Source organism: Scaptodrosophila lebanonensis, unplaced genomic scaffold, assembly GCF_003285725.1.
Source record: "Scaptodrosophila lebanonensis strain 11010-0011.00,11010-0021.00 unplaced genomic scaffold, SlebRS2 tig00000001-arrow-pilon, whole genome shotgun sequence".
NCBI lineage: Eukaryota > Metazoa > Arthropoda > Insecta > Diptera > Drosophilidae > Scaptodrosophila > Scaptodrosophila lebanonensis.
Window position 1 is genome coordinate 573,661 of NW_022060529.1, and position 22,656 is coordinate 596,316.

A 22,656-nucleotide genomic window follows, 5' to 3' on the forward strand; every position below is an offset into this window, starting at 1 on the left:
AATTTGGGATTTGTTGGTTAACATTCATACCATTTAATAATTATCTTTTTGGTATTTCCATTTATCAGCAGTTTTCACTATATTTGAAAAGTATTTGTTTGCTTTGCTTATGTTTCTAACGGACGTTACGATTTTCGAAATTTCAAATTCGATTTACAAATACAGTTATTTGTTTACATATATATATATTTATATATATTTTTTTTATTTGCCACAGTAATTTAAACATTTTCAAGAACTTTATAGAATTTTTTGCACAAACTATTTTTTTCTTTTTTTAATTTATGAACATCATGCGAAATGCGCTGTGTGCTTCCTTTACAGACAAACTCGACCCAATTTTCTAACTAAACTATTTGAATGCAACACGCACATTATATTGTAAGTACATACACACAAATGAACAACAGGGGCCGCAGAGTTATAAAACGATTACGAACATTTGTATGTACGTATGTTACTATAAGTATAATCTCCAGTCATATGGGTTAACATTGGGCGCCTTTCTAGAGCACACATTTTAAATCCAGAAACGCAAGCATATGTTTATTGTATAACACATTTATCTTTGGCGCCACTAATGTCCACCTGCTCCAGCTCTCGTGCTATTTCGTGGTCGTCCTCAATACTAATATCCGAAAAAAATACAATGGATTAGGTTGGAAAATTTATGTTCCTTCTCATCTACTTACGCAATTTCTTGATTGTGCAAATGTTGCACCAATTGATCTCGTTTGTCCACGATTGCCACCAGTTCCTCCAAAAGCAGACGCTCCTTCTCACGTTGCGCTTCCGTCTTACGCCAATCCTCCACAGACTGTGCAGCACGCAATTCTTGATTTAGCATCGTAAACTTACGCTCCAGATCTTTCTCTTGTTCGCTACGAAAGTAAGGGAAACGTTATTCAAGCTATTGAAATAATATTGATGATGCTATGGTTATTCACAAAAAAACGTTCTTTTTGGAAGTTGTTCATTCATTTATTGATAATTCGACGGCTACTCACAGAATGTTAAGTTGCATTTGCCGTCTCAGCAGGGCATTCTTCTTGTTGACCAGCGTGAACCATTGGGAGAGCAGTTGCTCCTCCGTTTCTTCTGTCTCTGCGAGTACAAAGTAATCGATGAGTATAGGGGTTTAGTAACAATCGTGCTATTAATTATAATAACAATGTGATTATAAGTTATATAGAGCTATTAAAGCAAATTTTAAATTAAGAACTATTATACATTTCGTTGGACATTTCGCTGCTGGCTAAAACAAATGCTTTGCTTGCGGCTGCAGGCAGAGCGAAGAATTTGTGATTAGTGAGTGGTTTTTGTTTTCTTATCGTTGCGTATAGTTGGTTAGAGATTTGCAAAGAAGTTAGAAACAAATCCAAGTGAATACATTATTTAAAACGGCACATAGAGGTAAGTTCACGTTAGAGTGAATTTCAATGTCTAATGCTAACAAGCGCATAACACAAATGTACAACAAACAAAACACAGAGATGATAGAGCGAGCGATCGAACGAACGAGCGAGCGGGCGGGCAGGCGTGAAGCGTTGGCGTGCTGTTGGAGCGGCATTTGGCGTAAAGCGGTATTAACAAACTCATTGCACTCTACGGTGGAAAAGGAGGACGTTGCACTTTAGCACTTTACCGCACTGACTGCGTCTACGCTGCTGCTGCTCACGACGCTTGTGGCGATCGCGTCGCCGCCTTATGGAGGCGGCATGCCCTGTGGCTGCCACGGCGACAGCATCTACATCGTCATCGCTAAAAGCTTGCAGGTTATCACAGGAGGATTGCTGGGATGAGGCAGCCGAGGCAGAGCTACTCAACAGATGGCTATAGGGCACAACATGATGTACATGATGGCCACGATGAATTTGATGCGGATGGTTTGAATGATGGCGTTCGTTTGTGGGACTAAGCGTTGGATGGAAACAGGATTGGGAGCGTGGTCTAGCAGGCGGTGTACGTTCGGGACGTCGCCTTCTAAGCTGCTGATTTTGTCGATTTTCATCATCGCCAGAGCTGCAAATGGCATCGCTGAATTCATCATCATTATCGTCATCGGTGGTTGTACCCGCACCGCCTGCACCGCTGCCGAACAAGCTCTCATCATCTGAATCGAGCAGCTTAATACGTATGACGTCACCACCACCAATGCTATTACGTATTAGCCTAAGAAATGGATTTCTACTCGCTCGATTATTACTTGGATTGCCGCCCATGACTGCGCGCAGTTTCCCTTCCAGACTGCTCGCCTTTTGATCAATGGCCTCCTGTTCCCGTTCTAAGGCTTCCAGTTCGGACTCAATATAGGACAGCTTATCGCCCTGAAAATCAGATATTAATGCGAGCCCAACTCAAACAGTAAGCGACTTACCCTCTTCTCGTGCTTTGGTGAAATGCGTTCCATGACCGCATGAAACGAGTGCAACGGACTGCCATTGGCGCTGCCGTTTCCGTATCGTTCGCTTAATCTATGACTAGGACTTAGCTTATTGCCATGCTGAAGCAGTTGCTGTTGTTCAGATACATCCCGCGGCGGGGTTATCTTCTTCGTTGGCGAGTCGCCAAAGAACTCCTCGCCATTAGGTATAGGTGAGATGGTGCGCTCCGGTGTGTAGTTAAAGCGCTTGGATTTGGTTGGCGTCGTGGGGCTATCGACACCATTGCTGGGCGCATGCTTGCTCCGGGTTTCCAGTATCAGACGACGTGCTTGCTCGCGTAATCGCTGCTGTCGATCCTCCTGTCAAACAATAATCAATCAGTAATAGAAAGGAAATCCTCTTCGATTCAAATAGGAAAAAATATAATGTGCAGGAACAACTTATCATGCAAAGAAATAAAATGGAAAGCAAAAAGCTTTGCCTTCCTGCTACTTACGTCGTTCACATCGGTGCGTTCGTTGCTATTGGAAATTTTCAATTTTTCCATCATCAATTTGGCTTTTTCGCTCATTTCTTTGTGGCGCATTAAAATTCGCTACAAAAATCATAAAAGGAAATAAAAAGAAAACAAAGCGCCAAACAAACAGCGGCAAATTAAATTTCAATTGAAAGCAAAAAGCACTAGCACTAACAAATTAATGCTATCTACAATAAAAATACCTACTTTCTAAGATATTATGCATTTAAGATCTGAGTAATCAAATGCTCAAATGATTATAACAAGAACAAATAATGTACATCACGGGCAAATTGAAAAGTTCTGGGACAAAAGAAGTTTAACAATGTAGTCCTCATTTTTCCTCATTTAAGAGTATGTGTCAAAAAATCAGTGAAAGTCTAGAAGGTGATTAAACAATAATAGTGCTCCGATTATTAATCAGTCAGTCAGTTAGTCTTTGCCTGTCTAACCGAAGCATAAGCAAACCTGAATTTATTGAAAGTTTTAATAGTTATTCACTCAATATATTCTCATTGTCAATTAAAATCCTTCATATTATTTTCATATTTTATTTTTTACAAATACTACAAGGTGGTTTCCAAAGTAAACAGGTAAAAAAAGTAAAAAAAAACAGAACAAATGGTTTTTTCGGCAAAATCAATTTATTTCATTCAAAATAGTCTCCTTCTGCGTCAATACAGCTTTTTGCACGATCCAAAAGCATGTCGAACGAGTGTTTTACCTCGTTGGCCGGTATGGCCGCCAGTATGCCGGTGCAAGCCTTTTGAATGGCCTCTACGCCTGCATAACGCTTGCCTTTCATGGGCAAATGCATTTTTCCGAAAAGGTAGAAGTCGCACGGGATGAGGTGAATACGGCGAGTGGTTACATTTTTTTGTCAAATAATCGGTCACAATCGTCGATCGAACGGCGCATTATCGTGCAACAAACGCCAACTTTCATTTTCTCGATATTCGGGCCGAACACGTCGAATACAGCGCACCAAACGCTTCAAAACTCCAAGGTAGAATACCGCAATACCATTTCCATCAATTTCAATGATGATTTCGGCTGATTTTTGATGAATTCACGCAGTTTCGATGATCACGAATTTTGATTGGCCCACATGTTGATCGTCATTTATGTCCTCACGACCACTTTGAAAACGTTGAAACCACTCGTGCACTTTGCTACGGGATAGGCAATCATCGCCATAAACTTGTTCCATCAAGTGAAACGTTTCGGTAAAAGTTTTACCAATTTTAAAACAAATTTTAATGTTGACTCTTTGTATGAAGCTCATTTTCGCACCGATAACACAAACATACTGACACTTAAAACGCAATAACTTCACTTCCAATCGATGAAATGTCATGAAATTCTCACTGGACAATCGATAAAGAAAGCAGATTCTAACGCACCAGTCGACATATAGATAGCGCCACCAGGGGGCGCTAGATTCAAAAAGTCCTGTTTACTTTGGAACGCACCTTGTATTATTCACTTTAGATGTAATGTTAAAGGGAGCTACTTTATTTTGATTTGTTGTAAGACTGCAAAGGGATACTTTCAATTTCTAGATACTAACACTAGTCATTAAAAAGATCCAACACCATTTTTCGTACTGAAAGGACCCCATTGTTTTGGACAATCGATTAGATACTTTGATCTAAAAACTGCAAACTACTACTTTAACGTAAAAACAAGGCCTAATTAAAAAGAACAAGGCTTGCAATAGCTGAACGTGTCTCAAGCTAAAGCTTAAAGCTAAGCAACAACATTCCAATAAAAACACTTGAGTTTTTTGTCCTCTCGGTACTCACATTTGCCGCAAGAGGATCCAAGGATGTGGGCGACGCAGGCTCTTTGTTGTTGGACTGATGTTGCTGCGGCGCCGTTGTTGTCTCGTCACCATCGACACCGCCTTCCAACGTTGACGGTGGTGTCTGGTTGCCCAGTTGGGATGTGGGCGTCTGATTTATATGCTGCGATGCATTTATTGAGTTCTTATCCTTCGTAGGCGATAAAACTTTTCCCAGTATGCTCTTCGAGCTGGACAGTATAAGGTTCTTGACATCTTTTTTGGACGTGGGCGACAGCTGTAGCTGCTGCGCTTTATCCAGCCCGAATATGTCTTCGTCCAGCGAATTCTGATGCAATAGTTGGGCCTTCAGATGCGAGAAATTGAATAAATTCTGCGATAAATTGTCCGATTTGTAATTGCCAATAACGTAACTGGACTCGTCAGAGGTGGGGCCTACAAATAGATTGTATAAATTATTAGTTCTGCTTCTGGTGCTGTCTGTATCTGTGGTCTGTCATTTGCGCTTACCAATTTGCTCAATTTGCAGCTGCTTGCCAGTAAAATGCGCACGCAATTGATGCAAATACGTCATCACAGCCAATTTGTCCGGCACCGTGAGCAGATTCATGTCACGCGGCTCAATCACACGTGGTATTCCAAGCGATTCGGCCGCATCGAACGCAATTCGGCAATTGCCCACCACATCGTGGGCGCTCAACTTTGACATATCTCTGTGGACCGACCATAAAGAAATGAAACGTTAAGTCGAAGTTCCTCCAAGTTTATAAACGATCATCTTTCGGACAAGGAGGTCATAATATTTATTTTAAATATTCACTTCAAAATTAAAAACAGCTTTCATAGCTACTGACCAAATAAAAAGAAGTTGAATGGTACAGTCTTGAATACCCTACTCTTCGTAACATTGATTCACATCGAATACACCTTGTTGCAGCAATCGTTCGTACGGAATCTATATAATATAGTGTTACGATTTTTATGAAATCCCAGATTATAGCAGGACGTTTCGAAAAAAATATATAAACTATTTTTATTTTGATGTAACTTCAGATGGAAACCAAAAACATAAAAAAGAAGCTTTTCGTTAGTTGAAAAACCTAGTTTTTATACCCTGTACCCAAAGGGAATTTTGAACTAAAATTTGGTAGTCATCCATTTAGTGATTATATATCCGTACAGCACGTTTCATTATGATAGGTTGATCAGAAAGAAAGTTATAGCCATATAACCAGGCCCAAGCTGTATCCGCAGTAGTATTTGTTGCTGCTTTGATGTAAATGTATGTATGGTAAATTTTATATTTAATTTAATTAATTAATAAATTCTAGTTGGCTTACTAACCCATATTTCTTTTCAGTTAAATATTATTCAGGTTACATATATAATTTCATATTTTTGTTTCGAAAGGAATCATATCGTCGCCCGAAATTAAAAGACTGAGGAATGATGTTATATTCAATTTTGACCAGAAACAGAGATCAGGCATGTCGCCTCTTTGAAATATATACTCACATCAAATCCGGCACGAAGTGATGTATGATTGCACAGAATGCCATGCCATTGCGCCAGCTGGTTGTCAAGTTTGTAACTTTAACATTGTGATAGTCTTTGGTAACCTCTTTGCACCACTCAAGCAAATCCTGCCCAGGCGTATTCTCCTTCAGCACAATCTTCTCTACAGGCTTCAGGGTATTGGCTGAGCTATTATTAAGGGGCACGTTCTCATAGCTCTTTTTTAATTTTAACGGCTGTAACTCGGCTCGCTTGGCGCTCGAAAGTGCTGATGAATCCTTGTCCGTTGTTTTGGTTTGCTCCGAGTGTAATGTTGTTGGTATTGGGGCTGCGACTGTGACTGCGGGCTGATTGTTGGCTTCGCTGGTGCTGGTGCTCAATGTGACCGTCGACTGCTCAGTATAGCTTTTGTGAAGCCCATCCATTATGGGTGGCACAGTTGCCTTCATTGCCAAGTTGCTCTGGCTTTGCTCCTTGTCAAAACTGAGCGCCTTGCCTTTGCTTCGAATCTCTTTGGGCTTGTCTATGGGCGCAGTCGCATGTTCTATTGGCGTAGAGGTTAGCACTTTACTGAAGACTTCCGGCTGCTTGGATTTAGGAGCTGGTGTTCCACTTCCTTGCTCCTCAGGGGCATTTGTTTTTGCAGGTGTACTGACGGCCAAAGGTTGCCCCCCACTGGGGGTTTTAAGGGACTCATCAGCATCAACTAGCGTAAGCTGATGTCCCGAAGCTGAAGATGATTTTGTAGTTGTTGTTGTTGTTTCTACAGCTGCTGTTGCTGCATCGCGATCTGCTTCTAATTCAAAATGCAAATGATTAAATGGTTCGGCCAATGGAGTTGGATCTTCGGATAAAGAAGGTACTACATAGTTGATTTTTTGGTACAATAACAATCAAAATTGGAGCAATATTTCATAGAGTTACACACACAAATCATATAGTTAACATGGTGGTGGTGTTGTTGTTGAAGTGGTTGTTGTAGCAGTTAATTAATTGTTGTTGTTGTTGTAGTATTGTGGGTATTCATATTAGGGCAGAGCAAACATACGAAGAAACAAATAAACAAAAGAACAAGAAGTTTATAACACATTGTTTAGTACAAATATTTACATAGATACGAGTAGGTAGGTAACAAACAGGACATACTATATACTTGTATTGGCCACTGACTAAACCTATAATGAAGAGCAACTTACAATCCATACACTTAACATATATAAAGCACCCTTTACATTACGATTTTTTATCAATTTAGTCAGTGGTTAAGCTGGTAAACTGGCAAGTAAATTAAATATAATCCTTTTTACAACAACTTCTTAATATTAAGACACTACACATATAGCATATACTACACTGAATAGCTCGTATACATGGATCTGGGTCAATGTTGTTATTAGTTTTACAATCTTACCAGTTAACAAGAGAGTATTCAAAGAAATAATTCAGTCATCTTAAATAAAAACACCTCATCAAACTTTTAATTAATCTACTTTTATCTAAATTTGTATAAACAAAAGACCTAGATATTTTTCCAGCTAATTGTTTACAGCACCAAATATCGACTAGAATGTTTTCTACTCATCTTCTTATTATTTTATACTACAAATCATGTAAACAGAACTAAAAATATAGTTGTAGAGCAATTTTATTAAGTAAGACTTAACTATTTATAATATTAAGTGCAGAAGGTCTAAGTTCAATTTTAAATTATCGCTCACAGCTATTACGTACACGTATCTAATTGTTATTAGTTATACTGACAACGACACATTAATACATACTACTAGCTAGTTAGTCCACAAGTACACAATCGAGTTAATGGGTATATGTGTGGATTTTATGAAAAACTAATTGACTTACCACTCAATGGCGTGGGCATGTCCATACAGCCATTCAAACTCGTTGTCATTTGCTCCAATTGTTGTGTGTAGCCGTATAGGTGATCTGATAGATCGCCCGAATTCTCCAAATCGGGTATGTCTTCCAAATCATCGAGCGGCGCAACATCACAGTTATTGTTTACTGACATAAGCGAAACAACGCTCTGCATGTCCTCGTCACTGGAAAAATTTATAAGGAACCCATCAACAATAAGTCAACCTATTAATAAATGATGTTGATGTACTCACGTGGCCTTGCCCTCGCGCAAGAAGACACAGCTGATTGTCAGTTCTAAGTCAGCGGCAGTTATTTTCCTTGAGACTGGCTTCAGGCTCAGCGTAAAGCTTTGTGCCGTCGACTCGATGCTGGCATATTTTCGCATATTGATGCTCGCGTTGGCCAACACACGTTTCTTGCCGAGGGGTGTTATCTAAATGGAATGGAAGAGAAGAAATATTCAATTTACCTTTGGTCAATGGGCAATCTGCATAACACACCCACAAACCTCTTAACTCAAATAAATTGAAAATCTTCAATAACTGTTTCCCATTTATCCCCGCAGTTGACACAGAAGCCCATGCCTCATCCCATTCCATTATCGTCATCATTGTCATTGTCATTTATGGCAATTGCCAGTATACTAGTGCATTGAGTAATTGAAGTGGCATGAAAATACGAAAGTTCTTGCAGTCGTCCCATTACACACAATGGATTTTTCAAATTGAGTTATAAAAAAAGCGTTTCAATTTAAATACAGTCGAGAATGGATATATTGGCACTGATACATTTTTAGTGAAAATAGATATATGCACTATAAAATTCATTTCACTTTCTAGGTGTTTCACTAACACAGGCTAAAGCAATTTTATCACAAACATAAAATTTTTGTTAACAACTTTTAAGTTGATTAAAAGTTAATAAAAACGTGACCATTATGAATAGAATGCTTCCAACCGGACTAGACGTACGTCTCTTCAAAAGTCGTCTTACTTTGTCAACAAAATACATAGTTTGTTAATTATATTCAGATACGTCATGCTTATGATTAATATTCATGAAATTGTCAGAATGAAGCATAAGAATTTCCTTATATTTTGGTTACATTTTTTCATTACAATAACTTCGATTGCACATTGATAATAAGCACATAAATAGTTCTCCCCAAGTCACGATCACGCGGTCATCCCTAACTCGCACGACAATTTGGCAAACTGTAAACTACACACGCCTCCATGACAATGCGTTACTTCGTCTCGTTCGTAATAATAATTTATTTTTAAATTTCTTTGCATTGAAGGAGGGTGAACAAAATTGCAATGGGCGTACGCTATTATTTACACACACTGTTGTTTCTTCTCAAGATTTATGGCTAGCGGAAGTTTTAGATGACGTCAGAAAAGTTCATGGAGCCCCAACAAATGCAAATGAAGTGAAAGTAAAGTGGGTGGTGGCATTGAAAAGGCAGAAAGCAAATTGCAGCCATTTAAACTGAATTTTTGCTTGGCAAAAAAATTTCTTTAAGCTAATTAGTTTTCAAGCGAAAAGTTGTCGCACAAAAAACACACTTGTAATGGCCAATCAGGACGTCTTATCTGACGTCTTATTGAATCATTGGGGGGTATCATTCCTCCAGTAGCCTTTTACCATTGCATAAGCCTGGACATAAACCACATACGAGTATGTAGTTGGCAAGGCTGTGCCTTCAAGAAGAAAATGGCTTGCTACTCGTCTGTCATGACCTTTGCTAGTTTGCGTGCTGAAGTATAATTGAAATGATTACAGTTGTTCGGCATGAACCTGAACAGGCGGCCCCACTGGAGGCCTGCACCATGTCATCGGCACGTTGTCGTTTTTTTCGAAGCTTCAAGGTTACCGTCAATGGCATAACACACACATATACCCCCACGCACCCACAAACATTAAACTTACATCTTCGATGACAAACGTCCAGTCCTTATCCTCCAGTTCGTGAGTGCGCGGATCCTTGAACAATGTAACCGATATGGCGTGATTATCGGGCACAGGCCAAGATATATTACCGACCAGCGGATTCATCATATCTGGTTCCCAGGGCAGCGGCGCGCTGGCAACACGTCTGGATCGTCTGGTCCACACTACGGACAGATTTGAGGGACGCCTACAAAGTGCAAAAATAAAATCATGTAATTAGTGATACAATATGAAGTAAAATCTACATATAATTAAAACATGAAAGTTTCAAAAGCTTAGCTAGATGCTCGTTAGTTTCGAATAACACACTACAAGTGACAGACAAAACTATCTTGCAGATGCATTTGGCTATCTACCCTTGTAGTTGTTGATGTTGCTTTAGCTGATGTCATTGCCGCGGGGCACGAGCGCTCATTTGCTGCAAAACTTTCGCTTTCATGCTACAATTGCCATAAAGAAGCAAACATACAGATGGCATGATAGAAACTGGGTCAGGCGGGTTATATTTATTTGGGCGGGTGTAAAACGGCCTAGTTGTGAGCCACATTAAATAAACATGCCTACATTTTTGCCTCTAATTGGACTTTACATTTGCTGCCATTCGAAAATTGTCTAGCGCAGAATTTTTACCCAGAAGTCGTCGTGTCATTTGCTTCGTTAATTGAAAGCGCGCTGGCAGACACTTCACAGACGGCAGAGTACTTTTGCGAAAAGAGACCCAACACACACACACATGCACATACACCACCCACCCAGCACACACTCAGTGAACGGTCACATAAAAGCAATAACCGCACATTTTTTTTATTTGTCCATAAAGAGAACGTTTATAAAAACGAAGAAGGGCAACAATAAATGATAAGGCTGCGAAAGGGCGAGCACAATTTAAGTTCATTGTACGGCTCGAGTCGTTGACAGAAGGATAAAGAACTACAACAACAACAGCAACAATTCAGCCATATCATCCAGCTTCATGTTACAAAGTATCTTCAGTTATTTCGTTATTCTTTGCTGGATAAGCACTGAAATCTTTTCATTGCGGTACAAAAAAGTAAAAGAACTTAATTGTTGGACCACGCCAATTCTAAAATACCCTTTTTAAACGTTACATAATCATTAAATATTAGAATAATTACAGTTGCAGTTTAACATGAATAAATGTTATTTACTTACAACTTATCAATTAGTAAACAAATCAAACAAATCTTTAATAAAATCTATTTTGTTTTCGAATCAAGTTTTATATTTGAAAATGCACTTTGATCGCCGATCAGGGATTTTTGGCCTCTGTTTTTTCTAATCATCATTGAGCCTGCATGATGAGTCGTAAGGCGAATAACTGATCATGATAAGCGAAAGTATATTCCAAGAAAGCGTTTCTTACAAAGTGTCAAGAACTGTACTCTTAAGGAACTACTTGTACGTAACATATCATTCCTCGAAGTTCTCTTGATATGTCTGTCTGACTGAGATTTTCTCTCAGTCTATTATGTTCAGTTTCTTGATTATTATATTGCTATCCAATGCATTTCTTGTTTGGTTGTGAAAGAAGTGAATGATCCTAATATTAACACCATAATCAAAATCTACAGCTTAATGTACCTGCCTTTAATAGATTGCAGATACATATACGTTATCTGCAGAGTAGTTGAAATGCACAATAAAAATTACTTTAGACAGAATGTAATGAAGAAAAATAATGTCATTTTGATGATAAGTTAGTCTACTAAGCTCCTAACCACCGATCTCAGCACCTTGCCCATTGTCTATGATGCCCCTGCCATGCGCCTCCATAATTTGCGGGAGTTGTCTGAGCTTTGTAATTCATTCGAATGCGGGCATCTCGCTTTTTCCTTATCGATGCCGCTGCCGGCAACCACAAGAAGCCAATTTGGTATGCATGTAAAAATTTGCAGGAAATGCCAGCTCATTCTATGCTCCAGCTGCGGCTGGCCCCCCAATCGCCGTCATCGACCCACAATCAACAGCCTTCATTGTAAACTTCTCCATTTTGCTTCGTTCTGCGTTTAATATTTGTTTGCATTTTTACAGTTGCAATTTTCAATCATTTTATCGCTATGGCCTCCGCTAAATATTCCTTTAATTCATGCCACATGGTGCTGGCATGCACGAAATCAAACAGTGCACGTCGGATTACATCTAAAGCATATACGCTCAGAAATAGAACATTTATCATTTTTGTGCCCTATAATGATTTAGTTTCTTGTGTCGTAGGTGTTTATAATCTTTGGGCGAGGCATTTGAAGAAAACTATTTGAAAGTCTATAAATTTTAATCTTTTGAATAAGTCACCCGCACAGCAGCTTCAGTTCAATAAAATTTATTGTACGGGAATGTGGTTTTAATGTGTTTAACGATATTAAAATAATACTGCACCTAAATAATTATGTAGAAATCAGACCTTTTGATCTGATACCTTTCATTCTTTTACCCTTTGGGTACAGGGTATAAAAAGAAAATAATTTAGAAAATTAAAAAAAATCATTTTCTATCAATTTATTAGTAAACCACATCCTCCTGGCAGACCTTATGGGGAGGGAGCTGGGAACAAACACGGCCTTAAGGCTCAGACAAAAATATGGAAAGAGGCAACCATGCAAGGGTACTCCACCTGCATTATTACAATTTCATAAATTTCTTTTTCAATTTTCTTAATATTTTTAAATTCTTATAATTATTGTACACATACTACATACATTATTTTGAGGTCGAGGCACCCATGCAGAACATACATTTTTTTAAATTTCTATAATTATTGTACACATAAATAGGTACAGAGTATGTCAAAAGCGAGGCACCCGACTTTAGCTTTTCTACATGATTATTTGGATTGCATGTAGAATTAAAGTACTTCCATATACATATGTACATACACATAAAATATATGGAGATAAAAAGTACATGAAAAAATGGAAAGTTCTAATGCGTCGTAACAATTTCATTCCATGAAAATGTCTTACCCTCAGACCAGTCCATTGCCCTTCACACCATATGCAGACATTGGAATTGGTCGACGGATCAAAATGATTCTCCAGAAATCAATTAATATTAAAATTAATGCAATAACCAGACAGACAAGACGGACAGACCCCACATGTGCTCGTTGAGGCACAAGACAAATGAAGCTCTATAAATACAATGTAAATTATTTATGAACTTTTCTAGCACTTGAGCACTTTTGAATTGGTTGATGGGTGAATAAACAAACACATACTACACAGTAGATGCAGACAAAATTTAAAAATAAATTGACCTAAAGTAGTTTGTACCGGATCAAGGAACCACTGCCAAATATTTCCTTCTGCACACTCTGTAAAAGCACGTCGACGCCAAGCAACATAACCAACTGTAAATCTATATAATAGTACACACATCTTATTTATTTAAGTGTTTACAAATAAAATTTAGCATTGCTTATCAGCTCAAGCTTTGTGCATACATATATATGTATGTATATATGTATAGAAATAAACAAAATGGATGCCGTTTTAGATAAGTTTTGTTTGAAATTTTATATTTGTAGGGGCCAGGCGTGCGTTGCGAAACACTCTCGAAGGTATTTGTAGTTGGTTACGGTGTAAATATTACAATAAACAATGGCTCCATCGTTAATCTGCCAAAGTGGATTTGAGCAGTTGACAAAATTTTAAAAAGCAAAAAGCTCGCAGTTCGTCTGAAGCCAGTAACCAAAATCTGACAAATAAAGGGTCAAGTATATTTACTACAAAGGATAACTTGGAATGTTCATAAAGTATCTGTCGCCTGCGGCTAGACAAAACTCATTAAAAGTTGTTAAACGCAGCTCTCGGCCCAGTGCACAAAAAGTTGAGTACATTTGCATTCAAGACAAAAGCAATACGTAAATAAGTAGTAAGTATATATAGTATAAGTATATATTTACACTAAATGGGGGCAATCTTCATCAACAGCGGGGCCACAAACAGTTTAAGTGGACAACTAAAACAGCACGATAGCCCATTTGCATACATAAAACGCTCCCATTTATGCGTCTAATTAGGTTTTCAGTCTACACGTTCGAGTACCGTATGATAAAATAAACATATTGTTTTGTTTAGAGTTAAATGTTATACGTTTTCTAACACATCAGCACTTGAAATAATGCGGATAATGGATTGGCTCATGGAATTGAAAACAAACGTTCAAATACTAACTTCAATTAATTAATATAAAGAACAAGGTAAAATTTAAATTAATAAGTATTTGGCGAGTTGGTATCCTCTAAAGTTTAGAGAGTAAACTATTAGAGTCAAAACTATTTAGGCTTAAATGAATTTGGTTTCACCGTTTTAAGTCATTTTAAAGATAATTACATTTCTGTTAATTTAATCTTCAATCTGCAAGTGTAACTTAAATTCATTATAGAAAGAAAACAATATTTTATTTAATTCCAAATTCTTAAAAAAGCCAAAATCGTTTACATAAGCATGATTAATGAAAACATATTTTCACAATCACTTTTTTGGTCCGAGTTAGAACATAATTACATAAATATACATATATATTTATTTGTATACATATATATGTACATAAATATGCTTAAAGAACGACAAAGCGACGAGCCAGAAATGACGAATTTTAAAAACAAATGCCAAAGCAATATGTGTTTTTGTTTAGATATTTGTTTTCGAATATTTTCAAAATTAGTTTTTCTACATTATGCGACGTATTTTGGTGCAGTATTTTAAACTAATCTACAAAAAATACAACAGCACTGCCAACAGTTTTTACACCAACCGATTCGCGTGCTGCCGTTGCTCTCACAAGTTCAAGTTCAGGTAAATTGCTTGAACTTACATACATACATAGATACCAGCGATAGTTTTATTTATCTGCGTAAACTAAATATAAGTATACATATACGCTACGCTGGACAAGTTTTTTGAATACACATACATATGTATGTATAAGTATATTTGAATACTATATGTTTGAAATCTTTCACGAGTCATCGCACGTCGCCCACACCCGATTCACGATCGGAAGCAGCGATCTACTCTGATGACTCTGTATAGTCGTCAAAACATGTCAGTGTGGGCGCATTTGGTGTTGAGCGGATTTCTTTAAGGGTGACATTAACAGGTGCTTAATAGTTAATAATGGGAGGGTAGTGCTAAAACGACAGTCAACACAGCGCATAGTGTTGGTTTAGACGTTAACGGTGTTGTTGTTGCCCTTGATATAAGGTGGTGTTTATTATGGGCTTAAAACATTTATTGATCTGCCAAAAGTTTACGCACTGAGCTCATCAAGCGTGCCAGGTGAGCCCGAAACGCTACAAAGCTGCCAACTTGCTGGCCACCTAAGCAGCAAAACACTGATAACACCCAAGGGGACTGACGACTCGATTCTCTAGGGGCAATGAACGCCCTAAGGGACAAATAAAACAAATACACGCCTTGATGCTACCTAATCAAAAGCTTCAACATAAATTCCATGCTAGCTAGAGCAGTGAATTGTGGAGCGGGTGTGACAAAAGGCCACCCTTCAAGCTAGAAAACAAATTGGAAAACACAAAATAATCTAACAATTTGATGCGCTCCGTTATTTTTAAAAAGAAAAATATAAATTGTGCGGACCGATTTTTGATGCAGCCTGAGTTTTAAATACTATATTTGCTTTATATAAAACAATTTTCATTTTAAATACATATATACATAAACTATTTAAAGCTGTAGTGTTTAACATAATAATATATGATTTGATTTTAACATAATAATATATATCGAAATATTTTTTGAAAGCAACCTGGTATTTCCTTATCTCTTCTACAATAATTGTAGAGCATATGTAGCGATCGGTTTACATCTTTTTGTTTTAATTAAATAGTCTTATTTCGTTCTATTTATTTCATTTATATTTACTTTTTTAAGCTCTTATTTTATTCAGGTTTCAAATCCTTTAAAAAGTATTTTTATCGCGATTTTTAATCGAAGATCTTTCATGTTTTCTTAGCTTATAGTACAAGTAAAGGGTATAAACACAAGTATAAAGCAGAGCCATGTTGCCATGAAGGGCAGTATAGCGACATTGCGACGTTCGCTCGGTCTTATTTGATTTCGTTTTAATATCACAATAAACACAACCACTTCCTAAGCACGCTCACACACACACAAAACTTGATTAATATAATGCACATACATATGTATATATGTATGTACATAATACACATTACACGCCAGTTTATCGATTTTCATGTTTTATACACGCCGCAATGAAACGCAACGTGTCCGTAAGTATTCTCATTGTCGCAGTCGCAGTAGCCGTCGCTGGCGCTGTCACCGTCCCTGTTTGTGTTGTTAATCGATCGATTTTGAGGCAGCAGTTTGAGGCAATGTTGCAGACGCAATATCATCATGGACGCATATAAAAATTCACACCTAGCAGTCAGAAAGGCGACCGACTGGTTTTACTTTTTGGCACATGGCCCACACACACTGCAAATACACCCACATAAGGCAGCTAACCCAATGCGCCGGCATATGTACAGCAGAGACGAAGAGAACCTCCCTGTTATCCTCTTCTTCCTCTTGGTCTTGGTCGTAGTCTCGTCGGTGTCGTCATTGTCCCTGCAGACATCAATTACAACTCATTGAGTGCGGCAAATTGCTGGAAAATGAATTTTCCGCATGCGGTGGTGGGCGTTTTGTGCGCATTGCTCAGTTTTTCTGAGAACTGCGAGGCGGCATGGTATACTATATTTCTCAATGGTAAGTCGTACTCAACTTTCTAGTGCGAAGCCTAATTAGAAATGCCAAAAATTGCGTGCAAATTAAATTGTTTGTCTAACATTTTGGGGCGCCAGACATAAACACAATCAGGTCGAGCCAGACAGATCGTATTTACATACATACAACTATGAATGTATATATGTATGTCCATTACCTTTATTCAAATTGCCGATTTGTTGTGTGAGTCACATTGTCCCACCCCTTCTGATTCCTCCTTCTCCTTTTCTCAACAACTACAGGTATTAAACACAGCCGGCGTTTGTTCAATGCTAAAACAACCCTTAAGTCGTCGGATTGAACCCTCCCAAGTAAACAATAACTGCTGCTCGCCCCCTATCCCCCGTCCACATCCATGTAACCACTTTGAACGCTCCTCTGTGGTACGTTTCTTGTTTTTGGCGCAAAGCAACGCAAGAGCCATTAACGGTTTTCAAATGTCAATAACATTTGCAGCTCTTTTATGTGGCGGCGGCTCAAATGCAAATGGAGTGGACTGCTCCATTGCAATGCCCAGACCGAGCTGTTACTGTAATGTGTTCCCCACCGAGGTTTTCCTTCCCTGTTTGTCGATTTGTGGCAGGCTCAAGTGACATTACCGAGCACTGGACTTGACTGTGCCCTTGAGAAGGATTCACAAATGTGACGGCTTAGAAAGGATATCGAAAAGCACCCAATTTGAAAAAATATTATAAATAAATAAATCGTAAATCAGGACTCAACTAAACAAACAAAAATATTCCATTTGTTATTACAAAACTTTAATTTCAAAAGAGTTATGTTGTTTTATGGGGATCGCATTTATTTTTCGAGTTCCAGATCATTTTTAAAACAACATTTTATTTAATGAGTAGTTACAGACAGAATTTGAAAGAACTATTTTTGATATATACAAGTATATTTATATAACTCAAAAATGTACTTGAAAAGCTTAGAATTATATCAATTAAATAATAAATGCCTTCCCTTTATACATATGTACACATACAACATAGTCGTACTATATACTATAAAAGTAACTAGATTTTAAAGACTTCCACACATCCCACTTTCTATTAATTAATTTTTAAATTTTTCAACATCTTGTTCTATGTATGTATATACATACGAGTATATTCGAAGTATTGTCTCGCCTTAAAGTCCAACAATATCCATAACGAGCGATGATTTCATAGCCATATACTATGCATATGTATAGACATGTATAGTTTATACAAAAACAAATTATACATACATATGTATATGCTATGTACAAAGTGCGAATACATGCATTTGTTATGATTTTAAGTTAATTTTACTTTATGGCAACGTTTCAATTTACACATTTGCGTCGTCTGATACAGAGGCTCAAGAATTGATTGGCATGTGTGCCAATTCATTTAAATTGTTTTCATATTTGCTATGGCAATGAATTTGTTAAATTTATATGTTGTTGTAACAAGAGCGCGAGAGCTCATACCTTGACTGAACTTATCAATTGCCATATTATCAGATAGATACATACGCTATAGTATTTCAATTTCGAAATTGGCTCAACCACAAAAACCTCTTACAGTAGTAGGCACAGCAGTAACAAAAACATATGAATACAAACTATACATATATGTATGCATATGGTATATAGTATGTATGCCTATTACTGCACTGTCTGCCAACTTTTTCAGCGTTTTAGCCTACAAAATAACTGACAGCAGCTGTTTGCTCAATTTTACATGTTTCGGTTTGATATTATCTTTCCAATTTGCAACTCATTGAGAAACCGCAATTGTTAGCACTTGCCGTTTGCATTATGTACTCGTAAGTAAATGCTGTTGGAATTCAAACTACAGCATGCTACCAAAAACATATAGTGCTCATGATTTTACAGTTACATTTACAAATTATAGCTGCTTTCGTGAGCAACTTTTTAGAAGACTATTCAGTATTCAGAGCAATTTGGCGATTTTTCAGAATTTATAGGTTTTTTTGAGTTTGCGAAACTTTAGAAGTTTATTGAAGTATTAATAAACTTCTTTCAAATTGATTCACTATTTAAATAAGTTTAACTTTAAAATCCTCTCGATCCAAATTATTGTAATATGTGTATCATATTTCTTTGAATATTGCATAGAAACAAAGAACATACATAAATGACGCCTAAGTCAATAAGTTATCGTTGTGGCTTGTGGCTCTATATAGTATAAGCTTAAATTTATTCGGAAAACGCATGAGAAGATTACGAATAGTTTCCCACATTTTTAAATAGATGTTAGTGCAAATAATGAGTCTGAGCATAGATGATATTCCGCTTTCTGTTTTTAAGATGTTGATAGCTTCTAAGATGGCTATACATCTAATTCTGTTTTTACACGGTCGATTGGTTCCAGAAACAACCGTTTAAAAAAAACATTGACCATATGCAAAAATAGAAAGAAATATATATGAAATTTTTAATTTTCAAACCGTGTTATATCAAAATCGTGCAAAAAAACACCGTGTAAAAACCGAATTAGGTGTATATCTGTTTATATTTATTAATTGTATTTAAAGTGTACAAATTTTATCGGGTTGCAGAGTTTTTTCATTTTGGTGCAGAAGAATATTAACTGTTTTCTTGTCAAAGCGCCAAAAGCTGTTAGTGGCTATAATGCCTTTATTTGTTTTTATGGCGTGTGATTGAATGAACAATTGTTTGTTAATATTGACTTTTAACCATAGTACGTCACAAATTTGCAGCTGATAAACATTAAATATAATCATCATAAAAATACATTTTTATGAAATACATTTCTCATTATCTCTCTCTCTCTCTCTCTCTTCTGGCTTTTGTTAATGCATACATACGTGCATACATACATCTGCTCCCTAACAAATAATTTCGATTGCGTTTGCTTGCCAAATTGGCGACTTTTCAAAGTAAGAGCAATTTATTTTTAAAAGCTGAATGTTAGCTTTTAATTTCGCTGCCATGCTGTATTTTTGTAAACAATTTTAGCAGCGCAAGTGAATGTACTATATAGATAAAAATGCTGAGGCCGACACCAAGAAAGAAAATTCCATCACCACCCAGTGGCGGCTACGGGTGGTGGCATGTTCGACAGATAAAGGCAACAAAGGCCGTAGTTCTTCGATAAGCAGCTGCCGACTTAATCATTTAAATTCAGCTTGCATGCACACTTACATATGTACTTGTATGCACATCCAAGAACATATTATGAAGCCTCAACAGGAAGTGCAGACTTACAGTGAACGCTTGGAAACACAACTTTTGGAACCCAAAATAAAAGCTAACTCTCAATTGAGTTTGTATATCAATATTACGTAGTACTACATATGTATATTTATATAGCTGTAGCAAATGTTAACATTAAGTCGAATGATTTATGTTCAATACAGATTAAATAATATTTCAAAAAATATATTGGTATTATATTATATTATTTATTATAAGTATTATATCTGAAATTTAAGTAGTCCTACGAACTGGACGTACAAATAATTCGAGTTTTTGCAAGTTGGCCTGTAGTTGTAGAACGCCAATAAATTTATGGGTAAATGAATAATTGTCTATCTGGCCATATCTTAAGTTATTCTCTTTCTGCGAATACCTATTGTAGGCTTATAAAAGAAGCCGAACTATGTAACACAAAACATAAATTAATCGGACGAAAGATTATAGGTTGCATGTGCAGTTGTTGTTGCGTATTGTAAAAATTCTTTCCACTTACCATTTGGCGGTGGTTTCCAGACGAAGATCATGATACGAGGCAGTGAATTGAAATTTCGCCGCGCGTTTGTTGACTCGTTGCAAACGTTTCCACACACTGCCCATTCCGAGTTTAGTTTATAAGTGCAGGGGCGGGCCGAGGGTAAACGATTTTCGTTGTTGAGTTTAGAATTTGGTTGCTTTTGTGGTTACAGTTTATGCTGCACCCAAAACAAGTCACGAAACGGTTTAGTTGCAGTCCAGTTACGAATATCGTTGTTCTTTCTCTGGTTGTTGTTGTTGCTGTGCGTGTTTAATGATGAGTATTGCTTACAAGTTGAAACACACAAACATATGCCGCGGACATCACCAACGCGGTGCTTTTTGTTGTTATTTTTTTATATTATTGTAGTTGTTGTTCCCGGTGTTTCATATGTTTGCCATACCCGCTTCTTTTCTAGCTGCGTTTTATTGTTGTTCTTCCGATTTAATTAGCAGTCCGGCGACGAGCTGCTTATAATAAAGTAAGCGAGTCTGCCACATATGTACATACGTACATACATATGTATGTACATACATATGTATGTACATACATATGTATGTATGTGTGTAGCTATAGTTTCAATGCTTGTCAAATTATTTTGAATGCTGTTAAGGTGACTTTTAACCGCTCTCTTCGAGCACTTGCTTGGTGTGGATTATGTCCAAGTTGTTGTATTGCACATCATCATCATATTATTCATTGCTGTGTTTAAGAGCTTTTGCAAATAGTATCCCAAAATTTGGGCCATTTTAGGGGCTCTTGATGGTGCTCAAAGGAATGTTCAAACGATTGTTTACATAAATATGTTTTCACAAAATTCATTTTGTACAACTTGTTACAAGAAAACAAATATTTAAAAAAATGTTTGCACATTTTGTTCCCCTCCGTGCAACACACTCATTTCCTTCTCTACCTCTCAGTGACAATGAACAATTTATGGAAGAGTAAGAACAATGCAAATTCAAAAGAGACGCAAAGCAGAGCATGCAATTTATTTGATGCCTTTTGTTTTGAACCAACGAGAGGTAGGAAGGAACACTGGCAACAACAACAAGAACCGCAGCAACGACAGCAGCGGTGAATTAAAGCTACACAAGCAGACGATGGTCCTTTAAAAGACTATAAATAAAATGAGCAGAGGCGTTGCAAGGTAGGAAAGAGCGGGCAGGGTCAGGCCAGGTAAAAAGGTGGCAGGACAGGTGCACAGAAAGACACACACAAATACAAAACTGTAGCCGGCTGGCTAGCTGAGTAGCAAATCAACAATTGCAAGCTTAGCAATATTGAAACATGATTCATAACGTTTATACGCACATCAGCAGTGCTGGATTTTTATTAAGGAACACACACACTTAAAAAAGCGAGACAAACAAATTAATTTTAAACAGTTCTCTGAAAGCCCGTCGGTGGCTTTGTTGTCTGCAAAACACACACACATACAGTCTGTAGTAGTCATAGTATGTGTATGTGCGTATTTTCATTCCGTTTTTGTGACCTTTGCTTGTCACTTTGTTGCTTGTCTTTTTTATTTTTCACATTCAAATGTTAAATTTAACAAACGAAACGAACTCATTGCTATTCTTGTGGTGCATTTATATAAATAAAAATATCCATTTTATTCGCAAAATTCGCTTTTTGTCGTTTTATTTTGACTCCGCGTTGTCATTGCCTCGCAAACACACACAAACTACACACGCGCACACACAAATATGCTAGCAAATATTTAAGCACAATTTTTTATAGTTCAAATATGACGTCACGCTTTGCTGTTATTTTTTACACATGCAGATACGAGTTTAAGTTTTGCAACACCATGCACATTTTTAATTACACACCATTATCTTCTCCTCACATTACAGCACCAACGAAAATATGTGTTATTTTATTTTATTTCGCCCTGCGTTCGCGTTCTATGCGCATTCCACTCCGCTCGACGTTCACAACTAAATTGTTGATATTATATCGATATATGTATACTTTCGATATTTTTTACTCTTGGTCACACTGCAAGTGGGATGTGTCACCAAATTCGATGGCTTTTCGACTAAATAAATCGAATAATTGTTTTAAACCATGAATGGTGTCAAAGATTTAAATACTAATTTACGGT

The 22,656-nt window shown here is 37.2% G+C and overlaps 1 protein-coding gene across 9 annotated transcripts; it reads right to left on the reverse strand.

Moving 5' to 3' along the window:
- Positions 1-168: 168 nt before the first annotated feature.
- Positions 169-22,489, reverse strand: LOC115634748 (EH domain-binding protein 1). Of its 9 annotated transcripts, XM_030513416.1 has the most exons (14): positions 22,382-22,489; positions 20,526-21,013; positions 10,031-10,238; positions 8,350-8,531; positions 8,081-8,280; positions 6,221-7,082; positions 5,216-5,418; positions 4,707-5,140; positions 2,881-2,979; positions 2,378-2,743; positions 2,207-2,327; positions 1,008-1,104; positions 693-881; positions 169-628 (listed from the first exon to the last, which is right to left on the reverse strand). In XM_030513416.1, the coding sequence occupies exons 2-14, from the start codon at positions 20,627-20,629 to the stop codon at positions 547-549; spliced, it is 3,147 nt and encodes a 1,048-aa protein (XP_030369276.1). In that variant the 5' UTR covers positions 20,630-21,013; positions 22,382-22,489; the 3' UTR covers positions 169-546. The 9 variants fall into 9 exon arrangements, with proteins under 9 accessions (XP_030369276.1, XP_030369360.1, XP_030369135.1 ...); XM_030513500.1 differs by lacking the exon at positions 2,881-2,979 and having other exon boundaries at positions 1,008-1,102; positions 1,626-2,327; XM_030513275.1 differs by lacking the exons at positions 169-628; positions 693-881; positions 1,008-1,104 and having other exon boundaries at positions 1,136-2,327; positions 6,221-7,013.
- Positions 22,490-22,656: the final 167 nt, after the last annotated feature.